This window comes from Geotrypetes seraphini, chromosome 4 (genome assembly GCF_902459505.1).
Source record: "Geotrypetes seraphini chromosome 4, aGeoSer1.1, whole genome shotgun sequence".
Taxonomy (NCBI): Eukaryota; Metazoa; Chordata; class Amphibia; order Gymnophiona; family Dermophiidae; genus Geotrypetes; species Geotrypetes seraphini.
Window position 1 is genome coordinate 98,463,221 of NC_047087.1, and position 24,788 is coordinate 98,488,008.

Sequence of the window (24,788 nt, forward strand, 5' to 3'; positions counted from 1 at the left end):
AAAGGTATGTACAAGACGGTGCAGCTGTCTCGTCTTTGTTCAAGGAAATCACGTATGTAAGGAAATGTTACAGGAACCAGCCATGAAATGAACTGTGGAGCAGAAGGTGTAGTTCTACTTAATTGTAATTTTTAAAAGTTCATTCTCAACTTAATCATACTAGCAGAAAGTTTCTTAAAAGCTGTGGAAAGTGATTCAGCAAAATGTGCAACAAACTTGGAATTTTTAAAAATATAACTTTACTAGTATTTTAGCCCTTTACATTAATGGGTGCTAGAAGTCTGGTCGGCTCTCGTAGTCCCTTGCCGCCCCCCCCACCCCCCCCACCTTCCCTTTCCACAGTCCCGACTCCAGCAGCGTCTGCAGCGCTGTACACATGCTGCTTTGGGGCCTTCTATGGCCCCGAAGCAGCGTGTGTAGAGTGATGCAGATGCTGCTGGAGTCGACAGGTTTGGAGTCAGGACCGTGAGAAGGGAAGAGGGAGGGGGAGGGCGGCAAGGCGAAGAACTTACTTTTACCAGAGCAGGGAGTTCAGCACTGGCGGCCAGTCCTGCCGGCGAGTGTAGTTAGGTGCTGTAAGGCTGGGGACCCGCGCATGCGCACTCCTGCCACCACGGACCTACATCTCACGGAACAGGGAAAATGGAACACGCAGGTAGGAGTGCGCATGCGCGGCTAGGGTTTTATTATATAGGATGCCCCTCCCCGGAGTCTATGTGACAAGCAGATTAAAAATGAACTAGACTGTAGCTCCATAGAGCAGGGACATATGTGTACAATGTTGCATGTATACAGTAGCGCTAATGAAGATAAACCGTAGTCATAAGCATAGTTTGCCTGTTTAATTTAGGAGGGAGATGGAGAGAAGTAGGAGGATCAGAATGGCAGGTGGAGGGGATAACTTATTCTCCCTTCCTCCGACTGGCATGGATTGGGGAAAGAAGAGTATTCACACACTGTTTCTCCTTCCTCCGGCTTCCTCATCTTTCTCTTACACACACATATTCTCTCCCTCTATAGGCCCTCTCATCACTTCAGTTCTAAATGCAGCAGGGTGACTCAGTACAATATTTTCTAACCTTTGGATTTCTTGATCATCTGTTCTTTTTTTTATGTTCTTGATCAATTCTTTTCTTTTTTGTTATTCTTTACTTAGACTTTGACATTTTCTTCCTTTATCCTTTCCTTATTAATATTTCTTTTTCCACATTTCTTGTCTTTTAAGTTTCCTTTTTAAATTCTACTGTCAGCCTTTCCACTAGATTTTGTCACATTGCTATCATCTTTCTTTTTTTCTGCTTCTTTTTCTTCTTGGTTTTTTTTCAAATTTTTCCTTCCTCTCCCTTCTCTTAGATACTTCTATATTCCTATTCCTGTCACATCTCTCATTTTTCCCACTCATTTCTCTCCTCATCCAGCCTTACTTCTTTCTCTTTTCTCCCTCTTCTTCTCTATATTATTATCCATTCCTCTCTCCACCCACTTTCTCCATCCCTCTCACTCCCATTCTCTCCCCCTGGTAGCATCACCTCCCATCTTTATTCATCCTTCCCCTCTTGCCTTCCCCATCTTTTCATCCTTTTCTGCTTTCACTTCCACCTTCCTTTTTCAGACTTTCTTCCCCAATCCATTTCCCTCCCTCCTTATCTCTTCTCCCCTCCCCATCATCTCTTTCCACCTCGATCTTTCCTTCTCTACTTCAAATTCAGCAGGGGCATGCACAGTAGAGAATGACACGGTGAACGATCCCCGCGGGGAGCCACGGTCTGCTGCAGTTGGCTCGCGGGCTATGGAGACTTTCCAACCGAATCGCCGCACACACGGGAACAAAACTTTTCACTGCCCGCAAGAACGGTGAAAAGATTTGTCCCCGCAGGCAAATTTACCCCCTTCAATGTGACCCACGAAACCGTGATTTACCGTGCCTGATCCTTTGTTTCCTCCGGTGGCCATGCTGTCTCCTCCATTCCAGCTCTCCATCGCCGCATTGTCACATTGACTCCGCCCCTTTTAATGTGCTGGCTCCTGATTAGTCACCTCTTCCTGCTCAAGCAGTGAGGGGACCAATCGCTACTGCCACACATGATTTGAAAACCCCATTTAATGGGTTATAGTGGCGCAGCAGTAGCGATTGGGATTTTGGAAAGGAGCTGCGAGGACTGGAGTCGCTGCTGCCTGCTTGGATTGGAGTCACCGCGGACTTGGAGCTGAAACTTCGTTTTAGAACTCGTTGTAAGAGGTAAGGTCCTTCTGCTTGCCTGCCCAGGGTTCCGGAGGGGAGGGGAGGGGAGGGGAGGGGAGGGGAGGGGGGTTCGGCTCGGTTCGGTTGAGCTGCTCTTGCAGCATGGAGCTGGTTGGTTTTTTAAAAAATCTGCTAGTTATTGAACACGTGCTGCAAGACTGGAGAAATTCAATCCAGGACCAGCATGTTGTTCAGTAACCCATGGAAATGGCCCACACTTTCCTTCTGTTTGCCTGCCCAGGGTTCCCGAGGGGGGGGTCTGGGGGGGGGGTCTGGTTGAGCTGCTCTTGCAGCACGGAGCTGGTTCTTTTTTTTTTTTTTAATCTGCTAGTTTAAATCTGCTAGTACAGGTTGTGTTTTCTTTTTGTATAGTTAAGTAAGTTGTAAAGTTGTAAAGAATGGTTCCTTTATACGTTATACGTTAATAAAGTTAAGTATATAAAATCATACCTGTTTGAGGCTTTTATGGATGCTGCGGTGACGGCGACGGGGCGGTGAATGGGATGGCAGTGGCGGGGCGGTGAAAGGGGTGGCGTGATGGTGACGGGGCGGTGCAGAGGATGGTGGGGCGGGGCCGGGGATGGTGCAGTGACGGGGAAAGATTTTTTTCCCCGTGTCATTCTCTAACGCACAGTGCTGCCCTATGCCACTCCCTCCTCCTCTTCTTACCCATGGCTCATGCTTCCAGAAAGAAACTTTAGGCAAACAGAGGAAGACGGCAATAGGGACTGGTGCCTGCTGCAGGTATCTGTGGCCTGCACTAGTATGGCAAACAGACAGTATGGCATACTGCAACTCCTGTCTGCTGGTTACCCGCCTCCCCCTCACTCACTCACTGCTGGGGCCTAGGTGCAAGTCTATTGCCCCCTTGTCTTCTAACTCTTACAAGCTCACATAATGCTACTTCTAGCAGGTCGAACTCCCTTCATCCCCCCAGACGCTGGCTATGATAACCTCAACCTGCATGCTTGTGTGACTTCCATACTGTTAAACTTAAATCTCAGCTGTTCTCCCTCCCGGTAATCGGGATACCTGGTCTTGCACGGGCGGATATTTCATTCATTCTTACTTACCAAGTATCAGGAGTGAGGTCACGAGGCGCAAAATGACCGCCATCGGAGGAGAAGGCAGGCGCTCCACAGGATTTCTTCCTACCTCTGCCTGCACCTAGTCATAGACAGGCTGACATCAGAAAAGGAAGTAGTCTGCAATCAGTTGTGGTTTCCCTTTTGCAAAGCGGCACTAATCTATTCATCTGTATTTAAATTTCTTTTTTTTTTTTAAGGGATCTGTAAAACTGGCCAAAGTCCTTCCTTGGAGCCATAAATAAAAAGAAATAGAAACCCAGAAAAGAGGCTGTCTGACCTTCTATTAAGCGAGACATGGCTGTGAAAGGAGAACTCGGGAAACCCTAGAAAGAACCTGGGCGTCTCCAGATTCATTTGCTCGGCTCAGGTTTCACCAGCTTTGAGCCCTGAGGAAGTGAAAGTTGCGCGAGGGGTGTCCATGCGTGAAGAGCAATTTTAGGAGAAAGACAAGAAGGCTGCTGGAAATCAGAACCGTTTGGGTTTATTTTTAGTTTTTTTTTTAAACTGACCATTGTAGAGACTGGCGGAAATAATATTTTCAAGCGTACCGCAATCACTTTGAGAAAAAAACAAAACACCCAAACAAGCAAGCAAATGGAGCCCCCAGGAAGCAAAAACTAAAGGTTTTACATATTTAAATGTGCTTATTTTGTAAGAACCGTTTAGACCTGGTGCTGACTTGTTTGCTGGTAAACAGTTTCCGGCCAATAGTTAAAGGCATTTGTCAGCAGCATTAGGATAGTGCTGCTATTTCATTTAATCACATTGGCACTATCAAGATCAGAGCTTCCCAAACAGGGGGGTTGGGACCCAATAAGAGTCACAGCCCCCACACTTGGAGTCACAACCTGGATGGACTTTCCATATAGGTAGATGCATCATTCTGCAGCTCCTGATGGGAGGGGGGGAGTAGCACAGTTTTATTTAGCCACTAGCATTGGGTCACTAGTGGCATTGCCAGACAGCCAATTTTGGCAGGCCTCTCTCTCTCTCTTTTCCCACCCTGTGCAGCAGCAGCAGCCTCTCTTTTCTTTCCTTCCCCCGCCCAGCCCATGCAGTTTTTCTCTTTCCTTCCCTTCCTATCCCCCAGCCCATGCAATGTCTCTCTTTCTCTTCAGGTCACTGGCAGTATGTAGGAACCGCTTGCTGGGTGGCTGTGCCAGGCCCACTCTGTGGATACGCCCCTGGGGGTCACAACCACAAAAAGATTGAAAAGCACTGATTCAATGCCAGGGCAGTCTGTGATTGAAAACTGAATGCAGCTGGAGGTTGCAGAGCTGCCAAGGGGACCGACCCACTGTGCCTATTACTAGGGTTACCATATGGCTCCAGAAAAAGGAGGACAAATTGAGACATCTGGGTTTTTGCTTCCATTGCTTTCAATGGAAGTACAATCTGGATATCTCAATCTGTCCTCTCTTTTTCTGGAGCTAAATGGTAATCCTACCCATTTCCAACCATTGCTTTCCCCCTGACTTAACCGATCTGCAGCCAAAGGCAGAAGTGGCCTCCCCATTCTGCAGCAGCCGGAAATGCCTTCATAAAATGTCATCTCCTGCCGCCATAGGATTAGCAGCAACAGGAGATGACATTTGTTATGAAGGCGTTTCCTGCTGTTGCAGATAAAACCTCTAGCGCACCTTCATAAAAGGAGCCCTAAAATGATATGGGGGATGACTTCCCTCTGAGGAAAGTCTAAAGTGGCTAGGGCTCTTCAGTCTGGAGAAGAGACGGCTCAGGGGAGATATGATAGAGGACTATAAAATACTGAATGGAGTGAAATGAGTAGATGTGAATCACTTGTTTGCTCTTTCTAAAAATTCTAGGAATAGGGGGCATGCAATGAAGCTACTAAGTAGTAAATTGAAAACAAACTGAAGAAAATATTTCTTCACTCAACCTGTAATTAAACTCTGAAATTTGTTGCCAAAGAATGTTAGCAGTTAGCAGGGTTTAAAAAAAGGTATCACTACCAGAACGAAAGAAGTTATCCTGCCACTGTATCGGGCGATGGTGCGCCCACATCTGCAGTACTGCGTTCAGTACTGGTCGCCGTACCTTAAGAAGGATATGGCGATACTCGAGAGGGTCCAGAGAAGAGCAACAAGGATAATAAAAGGCATGGAAAACCTTTCATATGCTGAAAGGCTAGAGAAGCTGGGGCTCTTTTCCCTGGAAAAGTGGAGACTTAGAAGGGACATGATAGAAACTTATAAGATCATGAAGGGTATGGAGAAGGTAGAGAGGGACAGATTCTTCAGACTAGCGGGGACAACAAAAACAAGAGGGCATTCGCAAAAATTGAAAGGAGACAGATTCAAAACAAATGCTAGGAAGTTCTTCACTCAGAGGGTGGTGGACACCTGGAATGCGCTACCAGAGGAGGTGGTAGGGCAGAGTACGATTTTGGGTTTCAAAATTTCCTGAAGGAAAAGGGGATTGAAGGGTATAGTTAGAGGGTTACCATACAGGATATTAAATGATTAGGGAATAGAATGTTTTAGGTATAAGATCACTTACAGGTCATGGACCTGGGGGGGGCCGCCGCGGGAGCGGACTGCTGGGCATGATGGACCCATGGTCTGACTTGGCAGAGGCCATGCTTATGTTCTTATGTTATGAAAGTAAAGTCCATAAGCCATTATTAAGATGGACTTGGACAAATCCACTGCTTTTTTCTAGAATAAGCAGCATAAAATCTGTTTTACTGTTTGAGATGTTGCCAGGGTTGGCCACTGTTGGGTTTGATGGACCTTTGGTCTGTCCCAATATGACAACTCTTATGTTATGTTCTTCACTAATTAGTACTTCAGTGTTGTCATGAACCTATATCTTGAATAGATGTAGATGAAAGTTTGCTTTTCTGTCTTATAATGGAGTTCTCTATTTTAATTTCTTTTACATTTGTATTGTACACTGCTGACTTCTTTCTTGTAAAATTAAGTGGTATAGCACATTTTAAATAAACTATAAACTATCTCATATGTTATAGTGGTGATAATCTGGATACTTGTTCTGAGAAATATTTCCTGACATTAGAGGCACTTCATTAATTTATTTTAATTTCAGTGAATTCTTTTAATGATTCATGGTTTATGGTTTATTGATCTTGCTATACTGCATTTCCTGAGCTTATAGCAATGCAGTACACAATCTGAAATAAATGAATAGGAAATGAATTCCAAATAAGAAGAGGAGAGAAAGGTAATCATTCAACAATTCCTAATAGCGAGGAGACCCTAGATCAGGGGTAGGGAACTCCGGTCCTCGAGAGCCATATTCCAGTCAGGTTTTCAGGATTTCCCCAATGAATATGCATTGAAAGCAGTGCATGCAAATAGATCTCAAGCTTATTCATTGGGGAAATCCTGAAAGCCCGACTGGAATACGGCTCTCGAGGACCGGAGTTCCCTACCCCTACCCTAGATCATGAGTTGGTCATGATAAGACATCGTCAGATTGTCACATAGAACCAAACAAGTGTTTCAGTCATATTTCTGCAACTGCATTGCAATCAGAATTGATACAAAAGATTTTGAAAAATAGATGTCTTTAATAAAATTCTGAATTTAACTAGGGCCAGTTCCAGTCTAAGATTGATAAGGAGCGAGTTCCAAAGGGATGGAGCTAAACATTAGAAAGCACAGCTTTTTGTGGACTCAAGTCTTGCATCATGATGTGATAGAATATGTAATCTACAATGAGAAAGAGTTTGCAGAAGTCTGGGAGGGGCATAAGAAACAGCAGCAAAAGAGAAATATGAGAGAGTCACTGACTGAAATATTTTATAAGAGTAGGAATTTTGATTCATATTATTGTGATAAAAAATGGAATAGTGTACACTATCAACAACATGATTTTAATGGTCATTTATGTAGTGTAGTGATAAATTTTATTTCTAAGCAATAGCATTTGAAACGTACCCCCCCCCCTTTACTAAACCATGATAGCGGTTATTAGCATAGAGTTTCTATAAGCGTCAGGAGCAGCGCAGAGCATTCAGCGCAGCTCCCTGCGCTAATAACCGCTATCACAGTTTAGTAAAAAGGGGGGGGGGGTTAGTTTTGTTGTTTTGACTTGAATAAACAGTATCCATTCTGGCATGATTTGGTTTATGCTTTTTATAAGGTGAAGTAGTTTCACACTTTTGGTTATCACCTATATATAGCTTCCCACTCAATTTTGGCAAAATTATTATATCGGGACCTTCAGATATTTACTGCTGTCGGATTTTAAATCTAGTTAGCATAGATCCAATATACATATTAATTGGCCCATTTTTTTCTTTTTACTATTTTTCACTTTTTCTTAGCTTGTTAATCTCAATTTCAGTCAAAAATCTTTTCTCTTTTTTAGTAATATTAATAGTTACGTATCTTTTCAAATATATTCATTCCCTTCCAGCGTTTCACATATCCATGCAGCAATGATATATTTATATTATTGGTTCTATGTTAACTAGCATTTAAAATCCGACAGCAGTAAATATCTGAAGGTCCCGATATAATAATTTTGCTAAATTTGAGTGGGAAGCTTTATATAGGTGGTATCTGAGTGGTAGCTGCACAGTTATAGCTAGTCTATAGGACCTATTAATTAGAGCACACTTTTAGTTATGCTACAAATAATATTACTGTCTGATCTATGTGACAAGCTATATATGATTTTTGTGTATGTGTTTTAGATTTATTTTAATTTACTTATGTAAGTTTACAAATATTTTTTCTGTATCTGTTGCATAGATATTATATGACTCCTGATGCAGCCCACTTAGTCGAAAAACATGGCATGTTATGTGAAATTTCTAAGTTGGATAAATTTTATTCAGGTTACCTCCTGATTCTTGGGGTGATTCTCTCTCTCTCTCTCTTCCCCTTTTATTTATTTATAATTCTTTATTGATTTTTAATTAAAAAAAAAAAACAGTGTCATACAAATGAAAGAACAGTAGGTATTACACACATTACACTAATATCTGTACAGGTAACATAGATATCATTCAATAATAGCAGTGTTGTACAATGGCTGAGGTTACGGAGATCAAAGATAATGATGATGGAGTATTGTGTTCAATTCTGGTCTCCTTATCTCAAGAAATCTATAGGGGCACTAGAAAAGGTTCAAAGAAGAACGACCAAGATGGTAAAGGGGATGAAACTCCTCTCATATTAGGAAAGGCTAAAATGGTTAGGGCTTTTCAGCTTAGAAAAGAGACGGCTGAGGGGAGATATGATTGAAATCTACAAACTCCTGAGTGGAGTAGAACGGGTACAAGTGGATTGATTTTTCACTCCGTCAAAAATTATAAAGACTAGGGAACACTCAATGAAGTTACAGGGAAATAGTTTTAAAACCAATTGGAGGAAATTTTTCTTCACTCAGAGAATAGTTAAGCTCTGGAACACGTTGCCAGAGGATGTGGTAAGAGTGTATAGCGTAGCTGGTTTTAAGAAAGGCTTGGACAAGTTCCTGGAGGAAAAGTCCATAGTCTGTTATTGAGAAAGACACGGGGGGAAGCCACTGCTTGCCCTGTATCGGTAGCATGGAATATTGCTACTCTTTGGGTTTTGGCCAGGTACTAGTGACCCGGATTGGCCACCGTGAGAACGGGCTACTGGGCTTGATGGACCATTAGTCTGACCCAGTAAGGCTATTCTTATGTTCTTATAAGGGTTTCAAATTGGGCTGGGGTTTTATACCAATCCATTAATCTGGACAGTAGAGCCCTCCCCTTGTTCTGAGAGCTGCAAGTATATACAGTACTTTAGCTTACCACTAGAGGTCTCTACCATTCACCTAAAGCAGAACTTTAAGGGCCTTTGCACTCCTCACCGCATGAGTACCCTTGATTTTACCTGTAAAATTATTCTCATTCCACTACAATCTAATGTACCGTAGTTCCTTTAAAAAGTCTGCTTTATTTGCCCTAGCCACTTGGGGAAGATTGTGCAGCCCAAGAAAGACAGATGTTCTACCAGGCCTTGCATGCTAAAGGTGACTATATTTGAATTTACAATGGCTTTACAGTCAGTGTGAGATCCTACTGAGAAGAAAGACATTATAAAAACCCCAAATTATTATAATAAGCATTTTATGGAGTAATTTACCACCAAACTGATTGATGTCAGCAACTCTCAGGATGAGAGAAGTATGAAATTGTATGTTCAACAGGTTTATTACTGTATAGGGCTTTACGGTGGCCCATTAATCTTTCCACTAAAAGTGTTTTATTTCCTTGTGTTCTTGTATTCTTTGAGAAAGCAGGTTCTGCGTGAGTTCTCATGGCATGTGCTGGCACAGAACAAACTCTCAGTGGAGGCAGTGGGTACAGACACAGTAATGGAATTCACAAATGTCTAGGAAAAAATCCAGGGGATTTTTAGAAATAGGAAAAAAAAGAAAAGGTAAAACTAAAAATGGAGTTTGCAGTAGGAACAGAGAATGAGCAGGATAGATGAGCTTTGTGTTACTACCTGCTGTCAATCCCTAGAATACTATAAGCAAGCCATCTGGTTGATTGTTAAATCTTTAAATGGGATCCATATGCTATACTTATTAGTAACCAGAAGAAATATGCATCAAAATATAAAAGTGGAAAAAAATTTGGAAAAAAATAATTAAAAGAGAAAAGATACACAGAGAAGAATGGAAAGTAGTCGTAGATTGAAAATGAAACAGAGAGACAAACTGAACAAAGAGATGAAAATGATAATGGTAGAGAGTTAACAAGCATAGTGAAATAAATAAACATGATAAATCAGTCACTAAATATATGCACAAGTTATAGAATATTTATGTACTTTGGCACCAATAATTGTCATTCACGGATGAGGGAAAGGGGGGTTAGACACTATTTTATAAAGTATGTACCAAATTCACTTAGGGCCATATTCTATATATGAGCCTTAAACATTGGCACCAAAGAGGATGGCACTTAGGGTGATCCTCTAAAATGCTTCCAAAATTAGGTGTAGTTTATATAATCACACTTCGTGCCCGTAAGTATAACTAATATTTAGGCACACCCATTTAGGCCAATGAAAACCAGGCCTAAATACCTGTGCCTGAGTTATGTATAGATTGGACATATTCTATAACAGTGCATCTAATATTTAGGAATGCCCCTGGCCACGCCCCCTTTTACATAGTAACATAGTAGATGACGGCAGATAAAGACCCGAATGGTCCATCCAGTCTGCCCAACCTGATTCAATTTAAAAATTTTTTTTTTTTTTTTTTTTTTTCTTCTTAGCTATTTCTGGGCGAGAATCCAAAGCTTTACCCGGTACTGTGCTTGGGTTCCAACTGCCGAAATCTCTGTTAAGACTTACTCCAGCCCATCTACACCCTCCCAGCCATTGAAGCCCTCCCCTGCCCATCCTCCTCCAAACGGCCATACACAGACACAGACCGTACAAGTCTGCCCAGTAACTGGCCTAGTTCAATCTTTAATATTATTTTCTGATTCTAAATCTTCTGTGTTCATCCCACGCTTCTTTGAACTCAGTCACAGTTTTACTCTCCACCACCTCTCCCGGGAGCGCATTCCAGGCATCCACCACCCTCTCCGTAAAGTAGAATTTCCTAACATTGCCCCTGAATCTACCACCCCTCAACCTCAAATTATGTCCTCTGGTTTTACCATTTTCCTTTCTCTGGAAAAGATTTTGTTCTACGTTAATACCCTTTAAGTATTTGAACGTCTGAATCATATCTCCCCTGTCTCTCCTTTCCTCTAGGGTATACATATTCAGGGCTTCCAGTCTCTCCTCATATGTCTTCTGGTGCAAGCCTCCTATCATTTTCGTCGCCCTCCTCTGGACCGCCTCAAGTCTTCTTACGTCTTTCGCCAGATACGGTCTCCAAAACTGAACACAATACTCCAAGTGGGGCCTCACCAATGACCTGTACAGGGGCATCAACACCTTCTTTCTTCTACTGACTATGCCTCTCTTTATACAGCCCAGAATCCTTCTGGCAGCAGCCACTGCCTTGTCACACTGTTTTTTCGCCTTTAGATCTTCGGACACTATCACCCCGAGGTCCCTCTCCCCGTCCGTGCATATCAGCTTCTCTCCTCCCAGCATATACGGTTCCTTCCTATTATTAATCCCCAAATGCATTACTCTGCATTTCTTTGCATTGAATTTTAGTTGCCAGGCATTAGACCATTCCTCTAACTTTTGCAGATCCTTTTTCATATTTTCCACTCCCTCTTCGGTGTCTACTCTGTTACAAATCTTGGTATCATCTGCAAAAAGGCACACTTTTCCTTCTAACCCTTCAGCAATGTCACTTACATACATATTGAACAGGATTGGCCCCAGCACCGAACCCTGAGGGACTCCACTAGTCACCTTTCCTTCCTTCGAGCGACTTCCATTAACCACCACCCTCTGGCGTCTGTCCGACAGCCAGTTTCTGACCCAGTTCACCACTTTGGGTCCTAACTTTAGCCCTTCAAGTTTGTTCAACAGCCTCCTATGAGGAACTGTATCAAAGGCTTTGCTGAAATCCAAATAAATTACATCTAGCATATGTCCTCGATCCAGCTCTCTGGCCACCCAATCAAAAAATTCAATCAGGTTCGTTTGGCACGATTTACCTTTTGTAAAGCCATGTTGCCTCGGATCCTGTAACCCATTAGATTCAAGGAAATACACTATCCTTTCTTTCAGCAACACTTCCATTATTTTTCCAACAACTGAAGTGAGGCTCACCGGCCTGTAGTTTCCTGCTTCATCCCTGTGACCACTTTTATGAATAGGGACCACATCCGCTCTCCTCCAATCCCCAGGAATCACTCCCGTCTCCAGAGATTTGTTGAACAAGTCTTTAATAGGACTCGCCAGAACCTCTCTGAGTTCCCTTAGTATCCTGGGATGGATCCCGTCTGGTCCCATCGCTTTGTCCACCTTCAGTTTTTCAAGTTGCTCATAAACACCCTCCTCCGTGAACGGCGCAGAATCTACTCCATTTTCTCGTGTAACTTTGCCGGACAATCTCGGTCCTTCTCCAGGATTTTCTTCTGTGAACACAGAACAGAAGTATTTGTTTAGCACATTTGCTTTCTCCTCATCACTCTCCACATATTTGTTCCCAGCATCTTTTAGCCTAGCAATTCCATTTTTTATCTTCCTCCTTTCACTAATATATCTGAAAAAATTTTTATCTCCCTTTTTTACATTTTTAGCCATTTGTTCTTCCGCCTGTGCCTTCGCCAAACGTATCTCTCTCTTGGCTTCTTTCAGTTTCACCCTGTAGTCCTTTCTGCTCTCCTCTTCTTGGGTTTTTTTATATTTCATGAACGCCAACTCTTTCGCCTTTATTTTCTCAGCCACTAGGTTGGAGAACCATATCGGCTTCCTTTTTCTTTTGTTTTTATTGATTTTCTTCACATAAAGGTCCGTAGCCATTTTTATCGCTCCTTTCAGCTTAGACCACTGTCTTTCCACTTCTCTTATGTCCTCCCATCCTAACAGCTCTTTCTTCAGGTACTTTCCCATTGCATTAAAGTCCGTACGTTTGAAATCTAGGACTTTAAGTATCGTGCGGCCGCTCTCCACTTTAGCCGTTATATCAAACCAAACCATTTGATGATCGCTACTACCCAGGTGAGCACCCACTCGAACATTAGAGATACTCTCTCCATTTGTGAGGACCAGATCCAATATCGCTTTTTCCCTTGTGGGTTCCGTCACCATTTGTCTGAGCAGAGCCTCTTGAAAGGCATCCACAATCTCCCTACTTCTTTCCGATTCCGCAGACGGAACATTCCAGTCCGCATCCGGCAGGTTGAAATCTCCCAACAGCAGAACCTCCTCTTTCCTTCCAAACTTTTGGATATCCACAATCAGATCCTTATCAATTTGCTGCGATTGAGTCGGAGGTCTGTAGACTACACCCACGTAGATAGAAGTTCCATCTTCTCTTTTCAGAGCAATCCATATCGCTTCTTCCTCTCCCCAGGTCCCTTGCATTTCGGTCGCTTGGATATTGATCTTTACATAGAGAGCTACTCCTCCACCTTTATGACCATCTCTGTCCTTCCTAAAAAGATTATATCCCGGTATGTTTGCATCCCATCCATGTGATTCACTGAACCATGTCTCTGTGATAGCAACAATATCTAGATCTGCCTCTAATATCAGGGCTTGCAGATCATGAACTTTGTTGCTTAGACTGCGAGCATTTGTGGTCATCGCTTTCCAGCTATTTTTCAGCGATAATCTCCTTCTTCGTATGGATTTTTGTGTCGTTTCACTTTCCGTTGCAATACTAAGAAATGAGTTGCTGATATTGCTTATGTTGCAGCCTTTACTACTATCACATCTTTTCTTTTGCCGGGGGTGGTCTTTATAATTGTCCTTCGTACATACACCACCCCCACCTTCTAGTTTAAATGCCTGGAAAAATATTGTCTAAATTTCTCTGCAAGGTTTCTTTTTCCTGCTGTAGTAATATGTAGCCCATCAGTGCAATATAGCTTTTGAGAGTCACATAGAATTTACGCACATCACTTTATGCTCAGAAAACTGTACACGCAAATTCTAATTAGTGGCAATTGTTGTTAATTGCCAGTTACCGGTGCTGATTAGCTTGTTAAACAATTAAGTTGTGCACACAAATCAGCAATGTGCACAGGTTTGCGTGTGCAACTTTGGTCACACTATACAGAATTAGGCCCTTAGTGTGTACTTGCAAAGGGAGATGTACACTTGAATGGAGCATAGGCCACATGATGCACATGCTGCATAGTGTAAGTACAGTAGAAGCACTGAAGTTTTAGTATGCCAACAAGCCTTTATGTTAGTATTTCAGAGTGGCTAAGGCATGCCTCCAAGTGCCAATATAAAATAGATGCTAAGCACCAGTGGCATGGTAAGGGGGTGCAGGGTGGGGCAGTATTTTGGTGAGGGGCAGGCACCCATCCTCTTCTCCACCTCCCCCCCCCCCCCCCACTGCCGCACATGCATGCCTCTTCCCTTCCCCCATACCTCTGTAATATTCCAGCAACCTCCAACTTGCTGTCACGTCAGCGTCAGTGTCGGTTCTTCCTCTGAGGTCACTTCCTGGAGTGACAGTAGCTTGGGGGTTGCTGCTCGCACCAGGAATTTTGCAGAGGTATGGGGGAAGGAAAGCGGCGTGCATGCAGTAGGATGGGGACGGAGGAGAAGCATGTGGAGGTGGATTGGGGAGAGGGGCACCACCACCCCAGGTGCCTCTCACCCTCTCTATGCCACTGTTCAGCATGCCTCATTACGCACTGAGTTATAGAATGTATTTAATGGAATTTATTGACTGCCTTTTTATGAAGAGATTCACCCAAAGGGGTTTACAATACACTGAATAGTAATCAGGTACTCTTATCTGTCTGGGCAGGCTCACAGTCTAACTGTAGTACCTGGGGCAATGGAGGGTTAAATAACTTGCCAAGAGTCATAGGCTGGGATTGAACTCAGTGTCAGGGTGCTGAGGCAGCAGCTTTAACCACTAGGTCACTCCTCGTTTTAGCTGAAGCACGGGAGATGGGTTTTAGGCCTGTACTCTGACATGCTTTTCTGAGTGGGGTGAAGTGTCAGCCAGCGGTAGTCAGCGTTTTTTTATTTTGGCTGTTGCTGGCATTATCCCTGGATATTCAATGCTGGGCCACGTCCAAGCGTTGATATTGACTATCAGGGCATAGGCAGTCCTTGTTAGGCAGTTACCTTATTTAGTTAAGCACTGAATATCAGCACTTAATCACAAAAGTGCTAGCTCTGCCCCTCGACTGCCCACAAATTAGCTAGCTTCGGCACTAAGGGGGATAGTTTATAAAGGGCGATGAAACTAAGGCGCTGGTAGGCACCTAAGTTAATTTAGAAATAGCATTTAAAATGATGAAAAACAGTACAATAAAGTGCCGGAATCGCGCCTATGTAGGTGCTTTACGGTGCTTAACACCACTATAGACACGGCTATTGCTGGGAGTAGCATTAGGCGTGATTCACGGCATAGATAGGTGCTGGAAATGTAGGCTTTGAAAACCCGGGCCTACATTTCCGGCACACATCTATCCCGGATGCTTGATTCTTTCTACGCCGCTATCACGTGATTGACACGCGATCAGTGGCCACTTTTTAGGTGGCTGCCAATATCGGCGCCGTATAAAGAATCCAGGCCTAACCGTATTGCCTCTGAATATCCAAGGTTAGCCCAGACAAATGACCTCTCCTGGCCCTTTAAATCACTTTGAATATTGATCCCAGTATCTTTAAGTTAAGATCATAGGGGGAGTATCTGTCTTTTTTTCTCCAGTAAGAGAGGGGGTAGAATTACTGTAGATTCCTCTTAACTAGAACCAGTGCATGAGTATTAAATGCTGTAGACCTGGAGTGCCAAAAAAAGGTTGATCGTGCTCGACCAGTAGATTGCGAAAGCAACGCGAGTTGATCGCGTTGCCTTCATGTTCTACCTGCTTCCCGATGCAGAAGCGCCAAACCGACCAGCCTTCCCCACCCGACGTCAATTCTGACGTCGGAGAGGAAGTTCCGGGTCAGCCAATCGCTGGCTGACTGGCCCGGAACTTCGTCTCCGATGTCAGAATTGATGTCGGGGGTGAAGGCTGTTCGGCCCAGCACTTCTGCGTCAGGATGCAGGGAGAGCTTGGGGTGGTGGTGGTTTAGAGGCCTGTTACCCGATGCTGGAAGCAGTGGCTTGGGAGAGGGCAGGGAAAAAGAAAGGGGGCAGGCAGGGAGACAGAAAGAAAGGGAACAGGGAGACGGAACAAAAGAAGGGAAACAGAAAGAAAGAAAGGGGGCATGGAGACAGAAAGACAGACAGAAAGAAAGAAGGGGGCAGGGAGAAATAAAGAAAGGGGAGGAGGGCAGGGAGAGAGGAAGAAAAAGTTGGTGGAGGGAATGAAGTCTGGAAGCATACAGCAGGCTGAAAGGGAAGAAATATTGGAAAGTGCAACCAGAGATTCATGAAATCACAAGACAACAAAGGTAGGAAAAATGATTTTATTTTCAATTTAGTGATCAAAATGTGTCTGTTTTGAGAATTTATATCTGCTGTCTATATTTTGCACTATGGCCCCCTTTTACTAAACCGCAATAGCGTTTTTTAGCGCAGGGAGCCAATAAGCATCAAGGGCAGCATGGGGCGTTCAGCGCAGCTCCCTATGCTAAAAAATGCTATTGCGGTTTAGTTAAAAGGGAGGGGGTATATTTGTCTATTTTTGTATAGTTGTTACTGAGGTGACTGCATAGAGTCCTCTGCCTTGACCTCTTTGAAAACCCCCCAAAATATAAATGATAATTCGCATTTTCTCTGCATACAGTGTGCTTTGTGTTTTTAAAAAAAATTTATTGTTGGTAGATCATGTTGATTTGGTCATTTTAAAAGTAGCTCACAAGCCCAAAAAGTGTGGGCACCCCTGCTGTAGACAAACCTTTAGCCTTGTTCACTGCCTTGCCCACTCCACATTCATACACAAGTTTCAAAAGTTCATATTTTGCCTTAGTGCTATAAAAATTCTACCTTTATACTAACAATCTTTTTAACCAATAACTTTATTATTTTCTTTAGATTATATTACAATAACATGAATTACAATGTAATGAAAAAAACACAAGTGTTTAATTATAAACTACACTGAAGAAAAAAAAGAAAAGCAACAGTTCCATTGCTGAAAAGGGTACTGCATAACAATAGCAGTAAATCACAATAACAGTAAGTAGTAATTTTGTGAGGCAATTAACAATGTTAAGCAAACATCAGAACAATAGACACAATTATTTTAATGTAAAAAAAAAAGATACGGTAATATGTGTAGCTTTGAGTTTGTATGTTATGGTAGGTATTCATTTTAGTATGTACCTGTAGTCAGAATGTAATATTTTTAGGTTGGTTCTAGAGCCAGACCAGAATCATCCAGGAGGCTGTAAGACAGTGGTCTCAAACTCAAACCCTTTGCAGGGCCACATTTGGATTTGTAGGTACTTGGATGGCCGCAGAAAAAATAGTTAATGTCTTATTAAAGAAATGACAATTTTGCATGAGGTAAAACTCTATCTATATATATATAAAATCGGAGGTATGTGTGTGTGTATGTGTGTATGTGTGTGTGTATGTGTGTATGTGCCGCGATCACGCAAAAACGGCTTGACCGATTTGAACGAAATTTGGTATGCAGATCCCTCACTACCTGGGATGATATGTTCTGGGGGTCTCGCGGCCCACCTGCACACGTGGGAAGGGTGGGTTCACCCAAGAATGTATATGTTCTCGCTCCTGGAGGTGAAACTAAAAATGTTGTTTATAATCAATTTTTGTGTTAGTTGAATTGTATTCATTTTGTCAAATATTTCACATTATACTTTGAATATTTTACTTTTTATAAAGCTGTAACAAAATTATTTCATTCACCACTATAAAGTATCTTTATTTAAATCCATTTACAGTGTTATTGCTATAATTAAATACCCGTGCAACGCCGGGGCATCAGCTAGTAGTTTATAAATCTTTCCTTTTGGCTAAGTCTTAATAATATTGTAATTTATAGCTAAAGAGAAATATGATCAAGAAACTGTTTTATTTTACTTTTGTGATTATGATAAACATACTGAGGGCCTCAAAATAGTACCTGGCGGGCTGCAAGTTTGAGACCACTGCTGTAAGAAGTTCCACTTTTCCTTCCCACTTTATACTCTCTTAATAAATCAGGCAGCTCCAAATCTGTTATTCTGAACCAAGTGGTTACTACTACTATTAATTATTTTTATAGCGCTACCAGATGCACGCAGCGCTGCACAGAGTCACAAAGAGTAAGAAAACAATTCCTGCTCTAAAGAGCTTACAATCTAAATAGGCAAGACAGACAAACAGGCTGTCATGGAAATAGTTAATTGGAATGGTTAATCAGTGGGCTGGGTTGGAGGGCAGAGTAGGGTTAAAGATTGAAAGCTGCGTATATCAAAAAGGTGGGTTTTCAGTCTGCTAGGTAATATTTGAAACAGTGTGATTTTAGTAATAGAACAGCTTGTGAGGCCTACACCCTATGCTGTTTATCTCCCAGGCAAACCTTAGAACAGGCCTATGCAAGAATACGATTAATGGGCTTTAGAGTTCATCTCAATAGAAGTCATTATCTCCTTTGCTTTTTGATATTGTACTGGAACCTTTGTTATTGGCCATTTAACAGACAAAGGAGATACAGGGTATTCTTTATGTAGGTTGGGAATATAAGGTCTTTGCTTATGCAGATGATATTTTGCTTCATTTGAGGAATCCAGAATCTACCATTCCGCATTTACTTGCTTTGATTGACAGATTTGGAAAATTTTCTGGATATAAAATAAATTGGAGTAAATAGGAGGTTCTTCTGCTAAATGTACACTGTCCAAAAGGATTATTTGACTCATTCCCTTTCCTTTGGAAGGAAGAGGGTATAAAATATTTAGGTATTTGGATTAAAAAAACCAAACACTGGAAGATACAATGAGAGTAAATGAAAAATCCTTATTGCTAAAGTTCTCAGAAATGTGTGAGCAATGGAACCCATTACATCTGTCTTGGTGGGGAAGAGTCCAAACGGTTAAAATGATGATTTTGCCTGTGGTTTGCTACCAAATGGATATGTTGCCAGTTTATTTTCAGGGGTCCTTTCATAAGAAATTTAATAGTATTCTCACCAAATTTATTTGGCTGGGTATTGCTTTAGTATTTTTACAAAAACCAATTGCGGTGGGTGGGGTAAATTTCCCAAACTTTTATAGGTACCATCAATAATCTAATATAATAAAACTCTAAGTGCGCATGCACACTGTTACCTGTGTGGTTCCATTATCCATGAGCTGTAGGGCCCCGCCGGCAAGAGTGCGCATGTGCGCTTCTACTCCCTCCCTCACTGTAAGTTTGTCACCGTCGTCGCCCCCTCCCCCCATGCACCCTTTCCCGGCGCACGCCATAAGAAATTAGAGCATGGGAAGGCCGCAAAGCAGTGTCTTTAGTGTGATGCGGCCGCTGCTGGAGTTGGGAGGTTTGACGATTGTCTCGCGGTGGAAGGGTCAGTGGGGTCGGCTGCACGGTGGCGATAGTGGTGGGGGGGGAGGGTTCTACTGCACAGGGAGATGGCTGGCAGGCAGGTTGGCTTCGGAGGGTGCTGGAGGGACAAAGTATGGAAGGCAGTGAGGGGGAGAAGGGAAGAGGTGCTGCTGGACCGGGGGAGCAGGGAAGAGGTGCTGCTGGATAGGGGAAGCAGGGAAGAGGTGCTGCTGGTGGGGGGGAGGGGTAGAGAGAGTTCTACTGCACAGGGGGATGGCAGGCAGGCAAGCTGGCTTTGGAGGGTGGGGATGGGACAAAGTCTGGAAGGCATTGAGGGGTAGCAGGGAAGAGGTGCTGCTGGACCAGGGGAGCAGGGAAGAGGTGCTGCTGGGCCAGAGGACCAGGGAAGAGGTGCTGTTGGACAGGGGGAGCAGGGAAGAGGGACCGGGGGAGCAGGGAAGAGGGACAGGGGTAGCACGGAAGAGGTGCTGCTGCACAGAGAAATGGGTTGGGGGAGGAAAATGCTGCTGCTGCACAGGAAAATGGAGGGGGAGGGTATGCTTTTGCTGCTACTGCACAGGGAAGTGGAGTGGAGAGGGAAATGCTGCTAGTGAGAAAAGGGAGCTGTGGCTGTAAAGGAAAAGATTGGAGAAGGGGCTGAGGGGGGTAAAAATGGGTTTGAAAATAGGGGCTGAAAATAGGGGACATGCGAGGGAAGGAGGCTTTACTAGCACCCGTTAATGTAACGGGCTTAAACACTAGTAATAATAATTTTATTCTTATATACTGCCAAAGCCATAGTAATTCGAGGCAGTTTACAATAAGAAGAGCTGGACAATCAGCGAAAATAATTACAATGAAGTCGTCGAATACATGTAGAGAGGGAGAAAGTCAGAGTAATAGTCACAACGTAGGGACATCGAGTACATGTAAGTAGAATACAGGGATAAGGCTTTGAGAGTTCTTGGTTACAAATCTGTTAAATAGGTTTGTTTTAACTAGTTTTCTAAAGCTAAGATAGGATGAGAAGTGCTTAATGATGTTACCCAGCCAACCGTTCTGTTGACCTTCAGGTATCTTTTGTATCGGCAGGCTTTTATTGTTGGGTGGCTAAACATATGTACTCTGCATGTAGGCCTGGTGGAACAATCCAAGTTAAAATGGGAAACCAGGTATATGTGGCCAAACCTAGAATAGATTTAAAACAAAGACAGGCAAATTTGAACAACACTCTTGCTTCTAGGGGCAGCCAATGGAATTTTTGATAGTAAGGGGTTATATGATCCCATTTTTTATATATCAAAAATCAGTCAAACTGCCAAATTTTGTATAAATTGGAGTCTTTGAATGGTTTTGCGAAAGACCCCAGATAAATGATGTTACAATAGTCGAGCAGGCTTAAAATGGAAGATTGCACCAGTAAGCGGAATGATGCTGCATCAAAGTACTTTCTGATGGTTCTTAGTTTCAATAATGTCGAGAAGCTTTTTTTTAACTAGTAACTCTGTGTGAACATCTAGAGTGAGGTAACGGTCCAGCGTCACTCCCAGAATTTTTATGGAATCGACAATAGGAAAGTTCTGACCGTTCAAGGAAATTGAAGTATCTTTGATTTTGTCATTTGGACTCGCCAGGAAGAATTTGTTTTTTTCTGAGTTGAGTTTCAGTTTGAATTCGGCAATCCATGATTCAATTTGCTTTAAAGTTGATGCCAGGTAATTCTTTGTCTCAAAAGTCAGGCTTGTTAGGGGAAGAACTATGGTGATGTTGTCGGCATAGATATAAAACCTGATTTTTAAACTTTGCAATAGATTCCCCAATGAGGCTAGGTAAATGTTAAACAGTGTGGGGGATAGGGGGGAACCCTGCAGGACTCTGCATTGTTTTACCCAGCTGGAGGATTGTTTATTATCGCTATAGACTCGGTACGATCGTTTAGTCAAGAAACCTTGAAACCATTTTAACACATTACCGGAGAGTCCAATTGTCTCCAAACAGTCAATTAGGATAACATGATTGACTAAATCGAAGGCACTACTCAAAACTAACTGCAGGATTAGCGCACTTGTACCCTGGCTAAATAAATTAAGGAGGGAATCTAGCAATGAAGCAATAACTGTTTCTGTGCTAAACCCAGAATGAAAACCTGACTGATTATCATGTAGTATGCTGAGTTTATCCAGGTACATTACTAAATCCTGGTTTACCAAACCTTCCATCAGCTTTACAAATAAGAGAATGCTCGCAATGGGTCTGTAATTCGATGTCAACTTAATAGATTCCTTGGAATTTTTTATAATCAGTGTGATCAATATCTGACCTAACTCCTCGGGAAATGTACCCGACAGTAATAGAGAAAAGAGCCAATTGTGTAACTTGGCTTTGAAGGCGACCGGGGCGGCTTTCACGATGTTTGGTGGGCAACAGTCTAATCTGTAGTAAGAATCAACATATTTTGAGTAGAATTTGCAGAATTGTTGCCAGGTGGGGATAGAAAAATTATTCCAGTACATGTCTACCCTGGGTTTGAGCAACTGGGTAGTTCAAATGGTTGGTTGTGGTGACCAATAGGATGGATCTTAGGTTGTTGATTTTGTTGTTACAAAATTCAGCCAGAGCATCGGCCAATGGTGGGGAGTCTGTAGTGGGGCGGGAAAAGGCCTGTATATCGTAAAGATTGTTTACTAATTTAAAAAGATTTCTAATGTTGGTGTTGGGAGAGTCAATTTTTTGTGCATAAAAATTAGTGCGTTTTATAGTTATTTTTTATATTCTTTTAATTTTTGTCTCCAGTTTGCTCAGGGTATGTATTGGATCCTTCCAGAGCTCATGGAACATCTCCCTGATTGACTTTACTTAGAGTGGCAACTTATGTCTCCATTACGGTTGTTTCATGTGTTGAGTATCAAGTTACCCAGATATGTTAAGGACAATAGTATTTTATTTGACACCTGGAAAACCTTGAAATTTATTAACAACTTAACAGATATTCCAGTAGAAAAATCCATGTGCCAATCATTATGGCTAAACTCCAAGATTCAAATTGGCGAGTCTAAGATCTTCTGGAAGCATTGAATGCAGGCAGGTATACGTACACTAGACTTAGTAGATAAGGACAGGTTGTTCACCCTCTCCAAGGTAGGGAGAACGAGTGGGCACTCTATATAATTGAAAGGGGATAGATTTCATACGAACATTAGGAAGTTCTTCTTCATCCAGAGTGGTAGAAAACTGGAACACTCTTCTGGAGTCTGTCATAGGGAAAAACACCCTCCAGGGATTCAAGACAAAGTTAGACAAGTTCCTGTAGAACTGAAACGTACGCAGGTAGGGCTAGTCTCAGTTAGGGCGCTGGGCTTTGACCAGAGGGCCGCCGCGTGAGCTGACTGCTGGGCACGATGGACCATTGGTCTGACCCAGCAGCGGCAATTCTTATGTTCTTAACCATGCCTGCAGTGGCATTAGGTGTCATAAGACGCTTCCATAGGCATGATAACAGTGCTCTTTTTGGAGGCACTCTTAGGTGCCTCCATTTATATAATAGCATTTTAATTGATTTTTAATTGGCACAATTAGTGCGCCAATTAAACTAATTTAATTAGGCGGCAGTAAGGTGTCATTTTTAGAATTGGGCCCTTACAACCCAGTATCTCCTTTCTCATCAAATTCTCAGAAGGGATATAGATAGAGGGTTCCCTGTTCTATCTGGCATCCAGGGTCAGTTCAACCATGTGACCAGGTGAGGCTCTGGGCCAGAGCGCTGCAGATACAGTGTGCCGAAATCCCCAGCCTCTGAGCTCACATCTAGTGCTTCACATGGTCCAAAACTTTCTCCTTCTCCTCTCTGTTAGTTTCTCCCCTTCTCTCTCCAGTCCCTAGTCCAACACTAGTTCCTCTCATCTGTCTCTCCCTTCCCCTGTGGCTCTCTAAATATTAACTTGCTTGCTGGTAGTAAGCATGCACAGCAGATTGCTTTTGGTCAGTCCAAGCATGATTTTATACCAAGGCAATTCAGGAGAGCTACAAGCATGGAAAAGGTTCTATTGAGACAGGTTAGAGGGAAAGTTGGGTATATTTACTGTAAAATGGGGTGATGGAGGGGTTATTTATTTGTAATTGTTGTAACATACTTCAGGGTTTTTGATGAGGCATGCTAACAAATTCAAGTCCCCTCTTACAAAGCCAATTACCACGGCAGCCTGCAGTAATCACACTGAAGGCATTGGGAATTAATGCTCTTGTGCCATTGCCACACAGCTTTGTAAAAGGGGAAAGGGGGGGGGAGGGTCAGTAAAGAAAGCTATCCTTAACCAAGCTAGTAGATAGAGCCCAACCTCTGAAAGCCTAAATGAGCTCACTCCCTGTCTCAGGATGTAAGAAAAGAGGCAAAAAAAAAGACAATTTTCCCTCCCAATATGCCTTTGCATGACTTCATCATATCTCTATAACTCCCCGTGTCTGTTTCCCAGTAAGGAAGTCATCAACCTTCACTCTCCCACATTATTTTCTTCATAGCTACCAGGTCTAGTGGAATCCCTGCAGCACATAAATACACATTACCATCAGCTATGAATTAACAACAGTGGCACAGAGCACTCAAATCGCTAGGGCATTTTAGTGACCCTGTCACAAAGGTTAATAACTTAATTCATTTCTGGACTAGTTCTCGGGTCCTACAGCCTTTCTTTCAGAACAGATATGAGCAAAAGATGGCAATATTAGAAACTACAACTGGATTATAAAAATAATTACAATGATAGTGTAAAAGGGGAAGAGGTGTGTGTTTGTGTGGGTGGAAGGAGGAGGAAGTTGATGGGCCATTGGAAGGTGGCAGGCAGTAGAATTGAATGGTTCATAATATGTTAGAAAGGCCTAATTTGCATTAAATACCTTTATGTCATCTTTAAAGCATATGATCATTTTAACTTCACAAGGTTCCTGGATTGTTTAGCGCTTTCCTTTGTTTTACCATTTTTGAATATCCTGATTAGAAGATCATTTACTTCAGCTGCTTTATCTACCTCCTGTCTCTTCCACCCACCTTGAATCTACTTGCTCCTCTGGAATACATTATGGGGCTCATAATCAAAACTTTGAAACGTCTAAAAACCTGCCTAAGTCAGACAGGACGACCAAGTGCTGATAATCGAAGCGACTTTTTAGATGCATCCATGGACTTTTTAGGCCTCTGAATCCCGCTGTACACCTAGTGCTGAAAGGGGTGTTTTTGGAGGAGTGGATAGGGCGGGATGTAGGCTGACCTAAACTTAGTCGTCCTGCAGGGATAATTGAAGGTTTGTCGAGACTGCTTAAACGGAAGGTATCCAAAGTGACCAGATAACCACTGCAGGTTCAGAATAAAAACATACATACCTGCCTCCAGAACATCAGCACCTGCTATAGGAAAGCCTAGTAGAGCTGCACACAGGTGT

The 24,788-nt window shown here is 42.7% G+C and overlaps 1 protein-coding gene and 1 long non-coding RNA gene across 3 annotated transcripts in view; one reads left to right on the forward strand and one right to left on the reverse strand.

The window, feature by feature from the left end:
* CD101 (CD101 molecule) overlaps positions 1-3,659 on the reverse strand; it is a 79,235-nt gene extending 75,576 nt beyond the window's left edge. The window contains exon 1 of the mRNA XM_033943306.1: positions 3,316-3,659. Coding sequence (XP_033799197.1) covers positions 3,316-3,358 — 43 coding nt within the window. The 5' untranslated portion in view covers positions 3,359-3,659. The remainder of the gene's footprint in view (positions 1-3,315) is intronic.
* LOC117359887 overlaps positions 1,876-24,788 on the forward strand; it is a 45,147-nt gene continuing 22,234 nt past the window's right edge. Inside the window, exons 1-2 of one of the 2 annotated variants that reach the window (XR_004539319.1) lie at positions 1,876-2,239; positions 16,900-17,043. This is a non-coding gene — a long non-coding RNA (uncharacterized LOC117359887). Of the gene's footprint in view, positions 2,240-3,773; positions 3,954-16,899; positions 17,044-24,788 lie in introns of those variants that run through there. The other variant, XR_004539318.1, reaches the window with a different exon arrangement.